This window comes from Passer montanus, unplaced genomic scaffold (genome assembly GCF_014805655.1).
Source record: "Passer montanus isolate IOZ18808 unplaced genomic scaffold, ASM1480565v1 scaffold18, whole genome shotgun sequence".
In the NCBI taxonomy this organism is placed as follows: domain Eukaryota; kingdom Metazoa; phylum Chordata; class Aves; order Passeriformes; family Passeridae; genus Passer; species Passer montanus.
The window spans coordinates 5,987,620-6,008,235 of NW_024365381.1; the positions used below are offsets into that span (position 1 = coordinate 5,987,620).

Sequence of the window (20,616 nt, forward strand, 5' to 3'; positions counted from 1 at the left end):
GAAGACTTATTATGAAGAGACAGAAAAGTAAAATATAATGCCTCCTTTACTGATCCTAGATCCCTCAAGGTTTTTGTCTGGTAAGTTCCAAGGATGGAGAAGAGTCACACTAAAGGAGAGACAGGCCAGGGGAGCTTTACTAAGCTTCAGATTTGGCACATTTCTTGCGAGTTGCATAATTTCTGCCTCTTCTGAATCCTCTGCATATGCATCAGATCTGTTAAAGTTGACATGTGATCAGTGAGACTCTAATAGTCCATTCCCTTGATAAAACAGTTCAAATTAGTTTTGGTAAAAGACTCCCATGCAGAAGATAGAAAATTTCTGGTATTTTTGATTACTCTTACAGTAGACAACCTCCTTTTTTCACCCTTTTAAAGAACGAGAAGGGTTCTGAAGGAGTAGACTGGGAATTAGAAGTGGAGGAGCTGTATGAATAGAGATTAAAATGTGGAAGGAATTGTCACCTGCATTGCAGAAATTATTGTTGAATAGTTGCAGCCTAATTAAATAATCTCTGCCTTGTCATTTTTTCATTTATGTAGAACACTTTAGCAGGAATTTGCTCAAACAGGCCCTGCTGTGATATTATTACCAATTGTGTATATGTATTATTCAGGACTTCATTAAAAGAGGTATTGATAAGATTACTTGAACATGATAAGAAAATTAAAATGATGTTTTAAGAAATGATTTTGGTTTTATTGATGTCACTAGATTGCATATGTGACTGCATTTCTATTTAACTGAACTAAAATTAGGTAATGTAGAATTTTATTGGAGGGTTTGAATGAAAGTATTCCAGCTGGTGGTAAGAATCATGATTTGCTATTCCATGTGCTGAGCTATGTATGCCAAGTTAACAAAATAAAATTCAAATATCAGTGTCTTTGGTCCTTGGAAGAGATGGAACCTCTGATTACATTTCTTTCTTGTGCATATAGAATCAGAAATTCCATACATCTTCTGAATAATATAACCATGAATAATATATACAGAAACAATATAATAAAAGTAATAGTGACAACTTAGTGGAAAAGAGTGTGAGAGAGAAGCAACAGCAGTAGTCTGCTTTGGTGGTAGGTTTAAATCAACATAAAGAGTAATATTTCAGGCTCCTTTTCCACTCCTCATTTGTGCATGAAACTGTGAATGTCATTATCAGGAGGGAAGTTAGGTAAGTGGTGAGATATGACCTGAGACCCATTTCTTGTCAGAATTGGACACTGGACCTTAGTTTCATCCAAAGCTCATTTGTATTAAATAAAAGTATTAAATAAAATATGAGGCATGCATGTCGTAGTGGGTCAAGAGTAGTTGTTGAAGGCCTCTAGAAATTTTGTAGATGAGAATGATTTTCCATTGGTTACTATAATCCTTTTTCCTGTTTGTGCTGTTGTTTTTATTTTCTTTAAATATAAGTGTTCTTGACTTGAATGCGTTTGAGAGACAGAATAAAGCGGAAGGCCTGGGAATGGTCACTGAAGAAGGAACTCGTAAGTAGAATGAAATTGATACCAGTAGTGCTTCAAACATTATTTGTGCTTCCTTCTTTAACTTGAACTGTTGTTTACTGTGGCTTGAGGTTTCTGTTGTTAAACTTACTATAAGTAATTCTAGGCTCTGGGTTCTGAATATGCTTTTTTTTTTTTTTACAATATCTTTAGCAATAATTTTTAAGAAAAATATTGTAACTTCCAATATTCTTATCTTGTATTCTTGTTATTTTTCTTTGATCCACAGTCATCGTTCGTGAGCGTGGTATGTTTGGGTTTACAGTTTTTGATACTATTGTTGCAAAAGTGTGTTGCAAATACAGAGAGAAATCTCTCATTGCATCTTCTCAGATTTCTTTAGGTTTAGCTTTATGGTCTGCAGCAGGTTGTGTGTTTAGCTTGAATAAAGAGTTTGATGCTTATTAAAGAAGTATCACTCATATTTAAGGCATGATTTTAGTTATGACTAACAATTTACTTATTAGATATATATCCTGTTGCCTTTTTTTTTCTAATTAGTGTTGTTTTTTTAACCATGGATGCATTGGAGTGCTAAATACTTTGGCTCTGCTTTTTCTGTCTCAGTTTTTCTTTTCATTATTATCAGTCTGTTTCTTTTAAATTGCTTTAACGCTTTTAAATACTGGTTCTTTTATTAAAATTCCAGTTTAAAAGGTTACTGTAAGATTATGTGTTCTGTATAATCAATCATAACAATTGTCACATAATCATTGTATTTATATATTTTAAAGGTGAAAAAGTCTTGCAGCATGATGAATTTACTCGAGATCTATTTAGATTTTTGCAACTTCTCTGTGAAGGGCATAACAATGGTAAGAGAACAGAATTAATTTTGTAGAAAATGTGTGGTGAGTCTGTTCCTAAACAGAGTGCAATAGAACCAATATTTTCCTCTAATGCATTAAGTTTCCTGAGGGGAAACTGGCATGACAGCAATTTGAATTGCAGAGTTCAATTTGATTTTTTAAATCTTAATTTAGTTTCGGTGTTTAGCATATTGCTAGTAAAGCCTGTTCCGAGTCACCTGGATAACAATTCTTCAGTTGGATAGATAGATATACATTGGATCTAAAGTTGAATTTCTGTGACATAAGCATCTGTATCCAACAATATATTTAAAAAGATGGCATTCCCCATGAAAATAGAAAAATAATGTTGTATTTTTTTTCCTTTGTATACTAACCAAGCACAAATCACTTCTTATTTCAGATTTTCAAAATTACTTACGTACTCAGATGGGCAACACCACAACAGTGAATATTATCATTAGTACTGTTGACTATCTCTTGCGTCTTCAGGTGAGGAAAAAACAGATGAAAATGGAGCATAACATGTTGGCTTTCCTTCAGTTTAGATTCACAATTTATTGGAATCAAACATAAAAATTCTCTCTAAAGGGATACCTAAAATGAAGAGGCGGTTTTTTTCCATATCTTTTTTCCTTTGAAAACAGATGACATTTCAGAATTCTGTGTGGAATCAGATGTTTGATAATGGATTTCATTGTTCACTTCTGAAAAGAGTGAAAAATATTATTGTAATGAGAAATAGATGGACACAGATATGCTAAATTTCATCTGAATTACTGATTCAAGTTTTGGTGATATAAATGCAGGCAGTAAACACTGCATAGAGTATTCAAAACCAAAAAATGTGACATTGTTTTTTTCCTTAGGAATCCATCAGTGACTTCTATTGGTACTATTCAGGAAAGGATGTCATTGATGAATCAGGACAACGTAACTTTTCTAAAGCTTTGGCTGTCACCAAACAAATATTCAATTCTCTTACAGAATATATCCAGGTAAACAGAATGTGTTTCTCAAGGTACTAACAGAGAAGTTCCATGCTCACACAGCATGATCATGTTCTTTCATCAACTTATAAATGCTCTGCACTTACATTTAAAAATTTTGATAAAGTCACATGGAATCACTGAACCAGTGTAAAGTGAAAACTAAAACATGCAGACAGCTATATATTTAACAGGATACAATTCAGTATTTATGCACTAGATACCAAGAGGTCTTGGAAAACCTTCTCAAGTAGCTTCATGCTTGCCTGAAACTTCTTTTTTATTTGTTTTGGTTTATTTGACATAAATAAAAAGTGTGTTTTTCTTAATTTTTTTTAGGGCCCTTGCATAGGTAATCAACAGAGTCTGGCTCACAGTAGGCTGTGGGATGCAGTTGTTGGCTTTCTTCATGTGTTTGCCAATATGCAAATGAAACTTTCACAGGTATTTTCAACATTAATTGTCACTGTGCACTCGCCTTCACTAAAACCAAACTTGACATTTACAGCTCAATTATACATTTTTGACGATGAATATGGCAGTTTGGTCTCTTCCTTCCTCTTGCCAAAACTTGAGGATCTGTCAGAGCAGAAACAACATTAAAAGCACTGAACATAAGTGGGCCAAGAGAAAAACTGAGAAAGACCCAAACAGGGAGGGAGTGTGATATTTGGTCAACTTACCAGTTAATTAATCAAAGACACTGAGCATGGGGCCACAGGCAGCATTCATTTCACTGTACAGAGCACAGTCCCACTCCACATCAGAATTCTGTGACTTCTGCTTAATGTATCCATGCACTCAAGCTCTGCACTGAATGCAACAGTGCAGAGTAATTTCCTTTCTTATTCAGTGTCTCTGCTGTCCTCTGATTTACAAAATTTCTTCCCACCCTATAGAAGTATAAGAGAATTTTGAGAATAGTATTTAGGGCCTTAATGTCAAACACAAATCTACATTAGACTTAGCATGTTCTGTAATTAAACTAGTTTAATTACAGAACAGTAATTAAAACAGTTCTAGTTCTCTTTGAGTGGCAATGCATTATGCCATTAAATATTGCCAGTGAAGCAAAAAAGGAGGGATTTCTTCTGAGACAGATACTTCCAGATCTGTGTAGCAACCAATTTTTTTATTTGTTTGTTTCTGCTGTCCCTTACCTCTACTTTGGCATTCCTTAATGCTTTATTAAAGCTTAAATTTATGGTGTTAATACCTCTGCTGCAGTAAGTTACGTGTTCTATTAGACTTCTGATAGCAATCATAATAAAATTACAATGAAATGTTGCTGAATAATGCAAATGAAATTTAGTTGATCATCTTTAATACCATTTCACTCTAAATTTATTTAGTTTTCCATATAAATACAAATTAAAAACAATCTTACAGTTCTTTTTTGGTCTTTTTTTATTAGGATTCTGCTCAGATTGAATTGCTTAAGGAACTGCTAGATCTACTAAAGGATATGGTAGTGATGCTCTTGTCACTGCTTGAAGGTTGTACCTGTTTTTCTTTATGGTCAAATATGATTATCTCCCGTTCCTAGTGTAAAGCACTATTCTCACTTCCTAGTGTAAAGAACTATTATTATGTTCATCTTTCAAAACTGCTTTTTAATTGTCTTTATTTAATCTTTGGGGAAAAAGACATTCTTCACATTTATTTAAGAATTATTCTGGAATACACATAGTCATGAAATAGAGGGCTGCTCGAGAAAAGCACATTTGAAGAAAAAATACTAATATTTAAGAACATTTTTGTTCTGTTTTCAGCACAAATATGAAATGTCATTATTTAAAATGTAGCTGTCAAATAACTTTCTATTATAATACACTACTCAGGTAACGTTGTAAACGGAACTATTGGAAAACAAATGGTGGACACGCTTGTAGAATCATCTAGCAATGTAGAAATGATTTTGAAGTTCTTTGACATGTTCCTGAAGTTAAAAGATCTGACTAATTCAGATGCTTTCAAAGAGTATGATCCAGATGGTAAAGGAATCATTTCCAAGAAGGAATTTCAGAAATCAATGGAGGCTCAAAAGCAATACATACAGTCAGAGATTGAATTCCTGCTGTCCTGTACAGAAGCTGATGAAAATGACATGTTTAATTACATTGACTTTGTGGAAAGATTCCATGAACCAGCCAAAGACATCGGATTTAATGTAGTAGTATTGCTAACAAATCTTTCAGAGCACATGCCTAATGATCCACGCCTTCAGAGCTTACTTGAGCCTGCAGAAAGTGTTCTGAATTACTTTGAACCATACCTTGGCCGTATTGAAATAATGGGTGGGGCCAAAAAAATAGAAAGAGTTTACTTTGAAATCAGTGAATCCAGTAGAATGCAGTGGGAGAAGCCACAGGTGAAGGAATCTAAAAGACAGTTCATATTCGATGTTGTAAATGAAGGTGGAGAGCAAGAAAAAATGGAACTCTTTGTGAATTTCTGTGAAGACACAATTTTTGAAATGCAGTTAGCATCCCAGATCTCTGAAACAGATTCATCTGAGAGGCCTGAGGAGGAGGAAGAGGCAGAGCCTGCTTATGTAGTGGATATTGGAGATGATGAGGAAGAAGAAAAGTCCCTGGAACCTGCTTCAGCTTTTGCAGTGGCCTGTGTTGCAGTGAAGAAGAATGTTGCCAACTTTTTGAAAATGGTCACTGTGAAGAACCTTAGGAAACAATACAGGAAAGTAAAAAAGATGACAATAAAAGAGATGGTGAAAGTGTTTTTCTCCTTTTTCTGGATCCTATTTGTAGGGACATTCCAAATGTTCTTTTCTATAGTGTGGGGGATATTCCAGATTCTTTGGAGCACTGTATTTGGGGGTGGCCTGGTTGAAGGAGCCAAAAACATAAAAGTTACAAAAATATTAGGGGATATGCCTGATCCAACACAGTTTGGAATCCATGATGATGTTATGGAAGCAGAAAAAGCTGAAGGTGCTGAGCATGGCATAAGAGCTGAACTTGGGGAGTTCGTGAAGAGTGAAAAGGGAGAAAATGACATAATCGCAGACATTTTTGGCATTCCTACAAAGAAAGAAGGATCAAAACATGGTCATGATGCTGGACTTGGAGATATTGCAGAAATCCTTGGTACTGAGATCCAAACACCTTTGGAAAACACGGTTCATAAGAAAAAAAGATTACAGGTAAATTAAAGAGATTTTGTATTTAAGATAATATTGATAATTATAATTACAGTAATAAACTACTGAATGTTAATAAGAGATTTATTTTATATTTAACTGATTAATATATATTATCAGTTAGAACTTACTTTATAATCTCTACATTTTTAAAAACCAACAGGAAATTTAAGTGTTTCAGTATTTAGATTTCAGTGCAGTAAATTGTTACTGTTGTTACTGTTCATTTGGACTTTATTCAAGACATAAACTACTAGTAAATTTCTAGTCACGGCTTTTGCTTTAAATGATTTATGGTCTTGTTTATTCTGGATACTCCATTTTTTCATAGTGTACTTCAATTACTTTTACAACTTATTATCTCCATAATAATGCCTATATGCTTTACTTGCAACATAGTATCCTTTTTTCCTTATTATTTGAAATATATTTGCCTGAATTTATTGTTAGCTTAATGTTTATCATGTAATTATTTAATTTTATTCTGCTTTATAAGGCATATAGTTTGGTCAACTCAGCCTGACTAAAGAGAATATTTTTCTGTGTTAAAATGGATAGAACTAAATGTCAAAACCAATTTATTTATCATATTTGGAAGACAGTATATTTCACTTTACATCTCAAGTCTGTTCCTACTTGTTATTCAAAAACATCTTTTCTCTCATCATTAACCCACCTCTTTATGATATACTTTCCAGATATCTTCAAGATAAATCTAAACTGTGCAACTTCTTAGGGCATTATTTTCTCTTCATTAGTACATTTTTCTCCAGATTCTGGTTCTTGCCTAAATGGAACTACATTTTTTGCATTTGTTTTTCTTGTCTGTTTATTAAGCCATTTTTATGTGTGGACTTAAAAGTTACAGTCTATTAAAATCCTGTCTCATTAGCATAAATATAAGGTGGCTGGTATTTAAAAAATAAGTATTTTAACACAAGAATCTTGGCAGGTATAAGTAAACACATTAGAACTTTCTTCAATAGTTGAAGTATGTATTTTCATTCAGATCTGAATAAACACTTTAGAATATGCTTTGCTTAATTTTGATTTATACATTTCTTACAGATGTGTTTGATATTACTGATGAAAATGCTCTGTAATTTTTGCAGATAGTTTGAGTCATTCAATGTGAAGTCAGTTATGCAATTTATCCAGCTTTATCTTTGGTATGTTATCTAGTGCAACTTACCAAAGCAATGTTTGCACTAATTCTGTATTACAGGAATTGCTATTCATTTCACACTGTGTATATAAATGCTCACATAATCTAGTTAGAGGAGTGGATATAAAGAATAAGTGGAGCTCAAAGCAGAAACAGCAGTGTAAGAATCAAAACTTCCCTTCAGGAAATCACTATGTTGTTCTTAGGCATCTGCAATGATATAACTCACACAAATGGATAGAAATAGAAAATCAGGTCTATATACTACAAAAGTGTACTGGTAAGGTCAGTGACATTTACCACATAGCCAAAGAAACTGCAAAATAACCTACGGAATCATATATGATGAAGCCTTTCAGGAGTTCACTTTTACTGTAAGGCTCTACAGGAATCTGAGAGTTATGTGGGTTCACAAATTAGAAAAGTAGTAGTGACATAACAGTTTGCTGATAAATCTAATTATAGGTAGGAATAAAATAAAAAGCTAACTGTGAAGTTACCTTAAAATAACAGATAAAAATCAGGAAAGTGATGAATACACGAGGAAAATTATAATTTTATCTGTAAAATGCTTCATTTTGATCTCATTGTTACTGTTCAAGTATGAAATCTTGGGAATAGAATTGAGTTGTACAACATTATCAGTTCAATGATAATGTCAGTCAAGCAAACTGAAATTCTGAATTGTTGAGAAAGGAAGAGAGGAAGCCCCCACATTATTATGCTCCATGAATCTTAATTAATCTGTGTCTTGAAGACCAGGTTCTCTCAGTTCAAAAAGAGTGTGATAAAACTGGAAAAGATTCAGTAAAGATCCATGAGCTGTTAAAACTCCATATTGAACAAACCTCTTATATGGAATTAAGTAAATTAAGGTTCTTCAGCCTGGAAAAGAGAAAATTGAGAGAGCATATATGCATGAGAAGTATAGGGATTTATTCATTCTCCTACCACCCCTACCCATCAGAAGAACCAGGCATGATCATATGATCTCTCAATTACCCTCCACCAGCTTGAGATCTCAGGGGAGATTATTTAAGAAAGAGTTATACCTGCATTGTTTACTAGGTTCCACAGATAATATGTGAGATACACAAGGGAAGATCAACTTAATAAATTCTTTCCTATATCCTTTTCCCAGTTACTTGTGAGAGATAGGCATCCAGATGAGTAGTGGCAGAAACTTTAGATCAGTGCATATATGTGTTAACTGGAAATGTAGGACCAAGAGACAACTCTCTCTAAGCACTTCAAGAGAATACAGAAGAGGATTAAGAGTTAGGACAGGTTTTTGAAAAAGCGAATGGAGACAAATTTCAGCCCTTTCGATTTTTTTCTGAGTCAAGGCCCACATCTCTTGGACTTCCATTGAAGCTTAGATACTTCAACTGCATTTGAAATGAGTTTACCTTGATCTTGTAACACCAAACCTAAAGGTGTTTAACATCCAGACCCCCTGCAGCTTCTTTGCTGCAGTTAGCCATCTGTAAAACTGTGTATTGGTTCTTCCTTATCCCAAGGGAAATCTGTAAACACAACACTAAAGAGGGTTGTGTGGTGTGCCAATAAAGGTTTAATGAACCATCAGCCCAGGTAAGATAAACAGCTTGAAGAATACATTGTTTAAGTAGAAGTTCTTCAAGTATTTGTCTGTTTTCAGTTGCACTACTTGATCATGGCCAAGTAATTGAGTTTTGTAATATCTGATAGTTACATAGATATTTTTCAGATGTTTGATGATAACATTAATATATTGTTTCTTGTTTCAATCAGTAATTCCACTGAGTCTTTGTGGGTGACTTTAGTATCAGGATATGATCTGGCTGTATGATCTGGATCATCCTCAGCTGGTCACATAATTTGCCTGATCACTGTGTATAATTAAGTTGTTCAGTCAACTGGACTAGTTAGAGTATTGATAACACTATACAGAAAAAATTCTGCCTTTTTCATTGTTAAAATATAGCCTGATCTCCCTATCTTTAAAAATCAAACACTTTAAAAGTGTTCTATAAAAATATTATTGTTTGTTTCTTAGAAGACAATAACTAAAGTGAGTAGAATTTTATTTGAATAGATAATTTTTGACAGTTAAAATACTTTTTGCAGATATCTGAAATTGCAAAAGAAGCTGGAACACAAAGCAAAGCAGAAGCTGAGAAGGCAGAGTAAGTTAATTTTACAAAATTACTGTTTAACTCCTTGGTACTTCCTAATGTTGAACAATTTGGCCAAAAATAACACAATAAATGCTCAGTATTCAAATAACTTTCTGTACACTTTGTCTCATCAGTATTTTGAAAATATACTAAGGATTTTGCAAATATACTAAAAGACGGCAGACCATGTCACTAGGCAACACAATGGCAATCTGATTTTTGTGGTCCTTGACAATTATGCATATACAGATCTGTGGCTATTGTCTTTTTAATAATTCACATAAAAATCCCCAAAACTTCCTTTAAAAATGAGCACCAGTCTTATAAACCTCTGCAGCTTATCATGCTTTCTGGTTTCCCTACTACCCATTACAATTTTCATGGAATTTTCAACGGACCATTTAAACACAAGATTTAACTAACCCAACTATTTTTATTTATTTCTGTTTTATCAGATCTTGACAGCAGATACATTCCTTTGTCCAGTCATCCTATATATGACTGCCTAAACAATATTTAAAATACTTATCTTGCTTTAGCAGCATGCTACTATTAAGGAGCATCCTGTCTGCCTGGACCTGCAGTCACATTGTAGTAACAGATTGAAATATTTTGTAGAGACACACAAAAGGTGTCCTAGAGATTCTTACAGATTCAAAAGCTATACATAATTATATTTTTGTCTTTTTTTTTCCATTTTGCTTCATGTTTAAAATATTTACTTCAGAGTCAACAATCTTTCTCCTGTCTGCCAAAGTGAATTTTTTTTAAAGCATGCCATAAGGGTCTATATTGACAATCATATTGATGCCTCAACATTATGTCACACATATGGAAATCCAGGTTTTGGGTTTTTTGTGTTAGTAACTAAATTGCTCTAATGCTACATACAGTATAAAAAATAAATTTTAAAGCCAAATTTTATGAACTCAAATTCATTCGAAATGAATGCATCTACATTTGGCTAGATATTTTTGTTTAGTTAACCTTTCTTCTAGCATGGAAGATGGTGAGAAACAAGATAAAGCAAAGGAAGTACAATCTGAGCAGCTAGAAGAGGGGAAAATGAAGAAAAAGAAGAGAAGGCATGGACAAAAAATTGAGAAACCAGAGGCTGTTATGGCTAACTTCTTCAAAGCTTTGGAAATTTATCAGACAAAAATGCTTGTAAGTTTGTCTTAAATTCTTTAATTGCTGAATATTTATTTATAAAACCCTTTTATGATAATTAAGAGAGAAAAGTCATCAAAAAGGAAAGTTTGGTAAGAGTGTTCAGATGATTGGCTGTCGTCAGTTTGTTGTGATTTTATAATACTTTTTAGAGTTATATAATTGTTTCTGTGTGTAATTTGTAACAGGACACATTATCCTCTTGAGCTCCTTTTTAGGAGCTCCCCATTTTCCACAATCTAACTTGAGAATCTTTCACTCTACTTTGTATTTTTCTTTGTTCTTAAAAGCCACAAAATGTTGAGTTCTCTGAGAACTCTCAAGTAGTTTTTTGTAGTATTCTAACATATCTTTCCACACTTCTTCTATTTCAGTGTTTTCTGACTTATAATTTTAAGGCCATTATTTAAATTCCATTTATCATGAAAAAGGGGAATAGGCTGCCAAGAAATGCTCTTGCTTATTATAAGTGGTGTGTGAAGAAAACAATTATGTATTTACTGTTTTTAAAAGCTTGCTATCCGTTTTTCTTCTTTTCGTATTACTCACAGGCTACGTTTAATTACTTTTTATTTTTTACTTTCAGCATTACTTGGCAAGAAACTTTTACAACTTAAGGTTTCTTGCTCTATTTGTTGCATTTGCCATCAATTTTATTCTTCTGTTTTACAAGGTAAGGTACCATTGTTCTTTAAATATTTTGTTAGTACCAGAAGATACACTAATTTAATGTTTGTATTATTCTGTTTTTATTTTATTCAGGCTGAATGAAAAGAGATTTTAAATTTCTCCTTTATAATTGAGTTTCTAGGCACTTTTCCATTTAATCACATAAGTCTGTTATTGTTTGGACTGTTGATCTTGTTCTGGAAAAATTGAAATCTACTAAAATTATTCAAATGTCAAAATTGTTGAAATATTTTTCTTTAATTTCTTCTCAAGATATTAAAAGACTTCAGTTAATCTGGTTATTCTCCGTTACTTCTTTTTTATAGCAGGCTAGAGCTCTTTTTGTCTAGCTCACTGATGAAGAAGGCTATACATGCACAGTTTAAACTTAATCTTAGAGGTTCACCCGAGTTGCTTCAGGTTCTCATGTATAACACCAGATGACACAAAGTAGAACATCCTCAACAGCCTCCACCAATTTCTTTAATGAATCTTCACAACCTTAAAATGAAACCCGCTAGAATTCAATAAAGAGAATTCCCATCCATAAATGCCTCATTTTTTCCCCCTTTCCACACTGAAGTCTGGGAGAAGAGTTCTGATTTATCTATATCCTGAAATTTGGACCTTTTGATTTTCCCCTCCTAGATACAGAATGAAAGTTGTAATAAGCTGATGAACCTTGTGTTTTCCAATATTACACATTCTATTACGTATTCTGTTACTTAAACCAAAAACTGCAACAACAAAAGCAGCTGGCTGAACATTCAGCCTATAAATAACTGAGTCCTGTTCTCAAATACATCAAAATGCATCTCCTATAACACAACTACATTCTCAGAGGCAGGGCAGGTAAAGATGTAAAAAGCTCTTGGGAGCTGGGCAGAACGTACATGCACATTCCAGGAGAAAGATATCATGGCTGTTTAGGGCTTTCCCCTTGTCACTTTCCTTCTTTCCCACAGGGTTAGAGAAGATGGACTTCAAATATACATGTAGAATTCTGCTTTCGTCAATGCCAGTCTTCTTTTCTCCCCATTCTTCTTTTCTTTGAGTCTGATGGGTGACAACCCATTCTGTTGAAGAGCAAGGAGAAAAGTTCGTGTCTATCAGTGCAAGTCCATCTGTCATACATAAGGAAGGGTCAGTGGCAGTCAAACAGGACTGAACAGGACTTGAGCTTACAGATAAAGCTGTCAATAAAGCACCCCTAGGGATTTAATTTTAAAGGGCAGGTTTTTAAAGTCATTGGAAGAATTTAGGGCAGTATGTCAGCTGATGAAACACTGTACATAATTTGTAGGCTCTAAACTGAGTCATGAAATAAAAAGTTATGAACAGTGTGTACACTGTGATTATATGAAAATAATATTAAAATTTTGCTTATTTTTAGACTCGAGCAATCAGGAACTATGTAGATTACCAAAAAAAAAAAAAAAAAAAACCAAAAAAAAAAAAAAAAAACAAAACCAAACCCTGAATTCAGTCATAACAGATAAACCTGTCATTCTTCACTTCTTCCAAGAAACAGTTTTTGTATATCTTTTTCATAGGTTTTAGTTTTGCTACAGCATTGTTAGAGAGATTTGTAAACTGTATGTATTTGCTTTTTCCAGATTTTCTTTTCAGTGACATGATGTGGAGACTTATGCTATGCAAATGAAGAATGTTTAGAGCTAATTATCTATCATCTTCCTTTGAGCAGGCTTTGAAAACATCATTTGTAATTAAAGGAAAAACTTTTAAATTTATTTTGTTTTCAATATGCTTGAATTTTTCTCAGGTGACAGAAGAACCACTTGATGAAGTAGAGGAAGACTCTAATCTCTGGAACTCCTTTGCTGAAGAGGAAGAAGAGGAGGGCATGGTGTTTTTTGTTTTAGAAGAAAGTACTGGCTACATGGCACCTGCTCTCAGAGCACTGGCAGTTATTCATACTGTCATCTCCTTTGTCTGTGTGATTGGATACTACTGCCTAAAGGCAAGTTCTTAACCCTACTGCTAATCTGTTTGTTAACATGGGCTATGTCCCAAGGTGGCTGGTGGTGCTAATACTGAAATAGCTATTTGTACCTAGCTGTTTACAAATTCTCAGTGCTCAACAGGTAAATGTTTTCCTCCTGTATTCTGGCCAGCAGAAATGGAGTTAACTTTCTTCCTAGCAGTGTGTGTGTGTGTGTGTTTTGGATTTGTGTCCAAAACAGTGCAGATAACACAGCCACATTTGGTTATTGCTGGACAGTGTTTGCACAGTGAGGGCTCTGTCTTTGCTTTACCCACTCTGTGCATCCCTCAGCAGGTATGCTGAGAGGGGTCACAGCCAAGACAGCTGAGCCACCCAACCAGAGGGATATTCTGCACTCAGCAATAAAAAGCTGTGTGGGGGAGAGGGTTGGGGCTTGACTGCCAAGGTGGCCACTGCTCAGAGGCTGCCTAGGCATTGTTCTGCCTGGTGTGGGAGATTCTAGTCTTACATTTTTGTGTTACAAAGAACCAAAAATACATAAACCATTACAAAGATGGCCACTGTCACTTTCACAGGTCCCTCTGGTTGTATTCAAGAGAGAAAAGGAGGTAGCTAGAAAGCTGGAATTTGATGGACTATACATAACTGAACAACCAACTGAGGATGATATCAAAGGACAGTGGGATCGCCTTGTTATAAATACTCCGTAAGAAAAATCAGACTCTATGTAAACTGCTTATAATATTATAGCTCATTAAGCCACTGATCTAGAACCTTTCCTGTCCACCAGTCACTTAGTTCATCTAAAAGAAAGGCATTTAGCCCCTTATATTAGATGCTACAGTAGTAGATTCTAACGTGAAATCCTGTATTATCTGTTTATTTAATAAATACTATGATAACACATACATTCCACTTCCTTTTCATTTCTAGGGTTTGCAAGGGTTAGGTATTTTAACTCAAAATGTCTCTCCAAGACATTTCACATATTAGTCTCTATTGAGAAAGTTTTAAAAAGATAAAAGTTTTTTAAAAGATAACTTCCATCCTTTCCAGTGACTATTTCACTTGTACAGTGTACATATTCTCATCCCTTTCTTTCCCATTGCTTGGTTAAGAAATTTGTACATGACAAGACGAGTAAATCTAGTGAAAAATAGCATTTCTAGAATTTGAGTAGGTCTGACAGGAATATATGTCAAATTGTAGGCATTACCAAATACTGTAGTAGTCATACTATGATTCTAAGAATCTCAGTAAGCTACAGCATTTTGTAGGAGTGGCACAGACAAACACAGCAAGTCAGCTCTCTTCCCACAGAAAGAATGCCTTGACTACAGGCTGCTTTTTGGAATTTACTGGTAGGTTTAGATTAGCTATTAGGGAGAAGTTCTTTACTATAACAGTGAGGCACCTAAACAGGTTGCCCAGAGAAGCTGTGGATGTCCCAGCCCTGGAAGTGTTCAAGGCCAGGCTGGATGGGGCTTGAAGCATCCTGGTCTAGTGGAAGTTGGCCCTGCTTATAGGAGGGAGTTGGAACTAGATGATCTTTAAGGTCCCTTCCATCTATGCTTCCATGATTAGAATTTCTAAAATACTGGAAATTCTTGAATGCTTTGTTTTACTACACCTAAGTTTTAAGAATTTTCTTAATTTCATTCAGCAATATGGACTAGTACATATTATTAAAGTTACAACCAAAGATAATTGGGAAACTAGAGAGCTTGCTTATTTTCCAACCAGTTTGCTGAAGATTAACTTACTGGGTATCTAGATGGGTTGCTATCAAACTATTGACAGCAACCCATCTAGATACCCAGTAAGTTAATCTTCAGCAAACAGAAGCATGAACTAATGAAATACACTGTCAACTTATCCTTAATGACATGCTGTACAGTCTGTTCTCAGCATGTTGCACTGTCTACTGAAGTTAAACAAAAGATTAAGACTAATTTGAGCAGGCTAATCCTTCCCTCTAATGTTAACTGAGTCTCGAGGTTTAGTGCAAGTACTGTACGATAAGAATAACCACTGCTGGAGGGTACCCAGTGTTCTGTATAAACTGAAATGTGCTTTCTATAATGGGAAAAAAGTAATTAAAAGTGCGAAATATGTACCCTGACAAATTATTGGAGTTTTTTCTGAAAGAGAGAGACACAAGCTGGCTACACTATGATATATTTTGCTTAAAAGCCTGAGAAATCAAGCAAAAAAATAATACAGAGCATTGGACTAGAATATACCATCCATTCCAGTCGCTAGAAGCATTTGCCTTTATCTGGATTAATTTAATTCAGAATTCCAATTCAGAAAGGTAAAAGTTGGAGCATAGTCATTGGGAAGTTTGCTTCACATCCCAGCAGAACATAGTTGTGGAATGTCATTCTTCTTGTGCTAGCATTTACTTTATTTTACCAATACTGTTCTTTAGTTTAAGTAGTTCTTTTTCTCTTTGCATTCCTGTATTATTTGTCAACTCAGTGTTATTTCCAGGAAATAAGGAGAGAAAAATCTTAAATTTTGTAATGTTTCCTGCTAACTGGCATTCCTCAAAACGGGTATAATAGACAGTAAGATCATTAGAATGAGCAGTTCCAGGATACTGAGAGATATATATATATATATATATATACAGTAAGATCATTAGAATGAGCGGTTCCAGGATACTGATATATATATTTATATATTTGCTATATATTGGCAAATGATCTTGAATTTTCTTGGCAAGTTAAAGATTTTTATATATTCTGTTGGCAAACTGTCAACTGGTTTGTGTTCAAGTGTTCAGCCTCTGTTTGAAATGTAACCCAATGAACTAAAAAATTGTTTATCCTTTAAGATTATATTTTTTTTTCTCTGAAAATCATTGTCTGGTCTGATTTTTATGGCTAGGGATGATAAAGTATTTATTTAGTAGATGAATGATATTACAGTGACTAACCTGCTACTAAGGAATTGTTACGTTTATCAGGCCATAGTGTTTAGCCTGCTGAGCTTTTGTAGCCAGTCATATTTGTGAATGAGAAAAACAAAGAGGGTTTGTAGGGGGAAGATTATATTGCAGAAAATTATGATTTATAACAGCTGTTGTCCCCATGAAATCATTCTCCTAATTTGAAGTGCAGTGAGTGAAAAAAAATTGCAATGATCAGGAACATGGTATTTTGTCTTTTTTTCCTTGTTTTTTTTCCCTTTTCCCTAACAAGTTTAAATATCTTTGCCTTATCTATGTAGGTCCTTCCCTAACAATTACTGGGACAAATTTGTGAAACGGAAGGTAGGTTTTTTATATTTCTATTATGCTTTTGAGAGCAATAATCAACTATTTGGTTAATTTGGATATCCATATGCTTCTGTACACATAAATACAGAAATAACAGAGAACTGGAATTTGTTTTATGGAAGTCATTGTTGTGTTACATGTCTTGGTGAACAGGCAGCTGTGGCGTAGGTGGGAGGAGGGAGGAAGACAGAAGGCTGTGGTTTCCTTCCTAGACTCAGACATTTGAAATAACTTTGTACTGTCAATCAGCACAAAGCAGGTCTAATTTGCAATCATTGTCATCTTTAGGATACAAAGCCCCCTCATTGCCCTAAAAAAAGAAAAACATGCCAGCTTAAATGACAGAAAATTATACATAAGCTTTCAGATAATAGCCTCTAATGCTTCTATTTTTCTTTTTTATGCTCCCCTGGTTTCCTGGGAGTTCTTACTGTTCTAGTAGTGTTAATTGTGAAGGACTTCTTTTTTAATTCCTGAGGACTGCTGGTTTAGAGTAGGTGACTGTCACTGAGGAGTTTCTGTGAGCAAAACCTTCCCTTTTTCCCTTTCTAGGTTATTAACAAGTATGGAGATTTATACGGAGCAGAGCGCATTGCAGAACTTCTGGGCTTGGACAAAAGTGCCCTTGATTTTAGTCCAGTGGAAGAGAGCGAACCAGAAGAGGCATCTCTTGTGTCATGGTATGACTTCTGAGTTTCAGAGACAAATTATGTGCTGCAATAACTTCATCATCAAAGATAAAAGTGGATTTCATTTTGAAATTGTTGTGATTTTTTCCTCAACATGGAAAATTAGAATGGAGGAGTCTTCCTAGTGTGGAAATAAAATAGATTTTTGTTTGTTTTAAAACACAATCGTGTTATAAAAGTAAGAAAAAAAATCAGCGAATTTATGCTGACTGATATAGTTGGCCACTCTTTCATTTTCAACAATATTTAATGCAGCATTTTTAAGGTCTTACAACAAAGTTTATAATCCAGTATGCTCCTACATTAGTTGGTTTTCTCAATGTGTAAGATGCACAAGAAAGATTTCCCTTTGCATGCCATCCAATGGCTGATAAAATATTTAGAATATTGTAGAAGGCATTGCATTTTCTCTTGGTTATTCTGGGAATGTTTTACACTAGACAGAACACTTACCTCCTCAATTTAAGCAATCTGTGTTCCACATTTCACTACTTTTGGCATAGATCTTAAGTTTTTAAGTCTGGAATATGGAAATATCATTCTTCCTGAAATTTTTACATCAATTTTGTTGGTTTAGAAACTCTTTATCATGCTCAGAATTAATAAATACTCTGAAAAATGAAGTACCTGAACCATTCAAAAAATGAACAATTAATCTATATCACCACCTTCAGCAAAAAAAAGAATCAAGTGATATGACTAGCTGGCTGTTTATAAATATGGAATTCAATATTTATTTTCTGATATGTATGCATTTCAAAAATTGTTTATTTCTTAGGCTAAGCTCCATTGATACAAAGTACCACATTTGGAAGCTCGGAGTTGTTTTCACTGACAATGTGAGTATGTTACCCTAGATGAATATGCTTTGATTTATTCTAAACATGTATGTCCTCCGCCATCTGCTTTTATTTTCAACATACACAAATAATATTGCATTACAGAGCCATTTTAAAATATTTTTTTCTGTCTTGTGATTAGACTGAAGGATGTTTTACTCAGAATTATATATGACACATTATAGATAGTTATAACTGCTATTGTAGTAAATTATTTATTAAATTAATGGTTTAAAAGGTAGTTCAATAATTATTGTTATGTTACTTGCCCACATCAGCATCAGACCTCTTTGGTTCAACCTCAAGAAGTAGAAAATCCCGGCCATTAAAAAATGGGACTGAGTTTTTACAACGTAAAGTGATTGAGTGGAATTCACATGTTCCCAGGCTAGTCACGGGCTCAGCAGAGCACCATTCATCTTAAAATAAGTTATTAGTACTACCAATCATTGGTTGCTCTATCAGGAAACACCTGCCTTCCACACCCCAGCGGCAGTAGCTGTCAGGATACACAGGTTTTTCACATCCTTGTGATGTCTGTTTTTGGGGTTGTTGAGGGAGGCCGGTCTCAGCATTTTTCAACAGCAAAAGCAGGGTGACATCCCACTCCATCACTCGTAATTTTCAAAAGTTGGGAGAAGTTTCAGCTGTTTAATCCCTACGTAGGCAAAGTGTCCTACTATAACAACCTGAGTGACTTAAAAATGCTACATTCTGGATCCAAAAATGCACATCAGCACATGTTAACCTTCTACCACTTTTCACTTTTTCTGCAGTCATTTTTATACTTAGCTTGGTACACAACTATGTCTATCCTTGGGCACTACAACAACTTCTTCTTTGCTGCTCATCTGCTGGATATTGCTATGGGTTTTAAGACACTGCGAACTATTTTGTCTTCAGTCACTCACAATGGCAAACAGGTTAGTGCTACATGAAAAGGTTTGAAAAGAAATATACTTTGTAAAAGTACTGGAAAAAAATTGTTGTAATGGAAATATTGGAATGCAATTCATTTTTATGATCATTCATTTTTATAATAGGATTGATTATATCTTCTGCAGCACACTTAATACATACTTATATATATATATTATAACAATCTATAAATTATAACATCACCAAGTGATGACAGATAAAGAAGTGTCGTATACAATAGAAAACACAACATTTTACAAAAATATAAGAATATGAATTACTACCTAACCAGCTCATTCTATATTCTCAATGATGAGCTGATTGGTGATAAATATTAAGAATACACAATCCCTCCATAGCTACAGCAGTATTAATGACCTGGGCACTGAGATTTCAACACCTGGCTAATAAGAATGTGCTTAAAGGTGTGGGCATTCTGCACTGCAGAATATGCTTCTATGGCACTTTGTCATGCAAAAATCAGGTTAATAAAGTATACTTCTAAAACTAATTGTTAAAATTTCTGCAGGGAATCATGCTCTTATCTCCAAAGAATCCATGTTCCTAGCTAGAATAACAACAAAAAGCAAGATTTACAGTTACTTTTAAACTCACATTTAAGAAGTCTAAATTCCCCGAAATATAATTTCAAACATACACATTCCATTCCTTCTCAAATGCAGTAACATATATTCTAAGCCCACACCTATGCCCTGCTAGATTTGTCAAAACATTTTATATCACATGATGTTTTGGAACAGGCATAAAAATATACCCACACAAAGTGATGACGTGTTATCATCACTCAAGCAAATAAAATCTCTGGTTTTATACTATTCCTTTTACTTCAAGATGACCAATTTCATATTAGTTTAATGACTGTAGTGACTTATGTATCTTCCATATGAATTTTTTAAAAATGTAATAGTCAAAACTGAGTGTAGTTGGCAAAACTGTTGTAACTAAAGACCCTGGCTTTTACATTCTTAACAAGCAATGAATAATTTTTCTAATGCTGTTGCTTTTCTGGCGAGTAAATAAGAACACTGAAAGACAGCTGCAGATTTCTGCACTGAAATGTTCGCTTTGGGAGCATGCTGACAGATCTTCATGGTGATAATTGACCAGCTTGTCCTTCATACTCTTGTTTCTTTTAAAAAAGTAAATACTGGTTGTTGCATTTTTTAAAATATGTAGCTTTGAGTAAACTCTACTCCAGAGCTGCATCTTCCAACAGACAATATAATCTACTCTCATTAACTGCTAAACTTTTTCACCTAATGATT

At 34.2% G+C, this 20,616-nt stretch overlaps 1 protein-coding gene across 8 annotated transcripts in view; it reads left to right on the forward strand.

Annotated features, from left to right (window-relative positions):
- Positions 1-20,616, forward strand: part of RYR3 (ryanodine receptor 3) — a 193,441-nt gene that overhangs the window by 166,223 nt on the left and 6,602 nt on the right. For all 8 annotated transcript variants that reach the window (XM_039705015.1, XM_039705018.1, XM_039705016.1 and 5 more), the window contains 17 exons: positions 1,423-1,496; positions 1,744-1,761; positions 2,249-2,329; positions 2,727-2,815; positions 3,193-3,321; positions 3,652-3,756; positions 4,727-4,808; positions 5,154-6,475; positions 9,747-9,805; positions 10,795-10,963; positions 11,553-11,639; positions 13,419-13,616; positions 14,177-14,307; positions 16,836-16,878; positions 17,437-17,564; positions 18,352-18,412; positions 19,189-19,335. In XM_039705015.1, the coding sequence (XP_039560949.1) occupies positions 1,423-1,496; positions 1,744-1,761; positions 2,249-2,329; positions 2,727-2,815; positions 3,193-3,321; positions 3,652-3,756; positions 4,727-4,808; positions 5,154-6,475; positions 9,747-9,805; positions 10,795-10,963; positions 11,553-11,639; positions 13,419-13,616; positions 14,177-14,307; positions 16,836-16,878; positions 17,437-17,564; positions 18,352-18,412; positions 19,189-19,335 (2,923 nt within the window). The remainder of the gene's footprint in view (positions 1-1,422; positions 1,497-1,743; positions 1,762-2,248; positions 2,330-2,726; positions 2,816-3,192; positions 3,322-3,651; positions 3,757-4,726; positions 4,809-5,153; positions 6,476-9,746; positions 9,806-10,794; positions 10,964-11,552; positions 11,640-13,418; positions 13,617-14,176; positions 14,308-16,835; positions 16,879-17,436; positions 17,565-18,351; positions 18,413-19,188; positions 19,336-20,616) is intronic.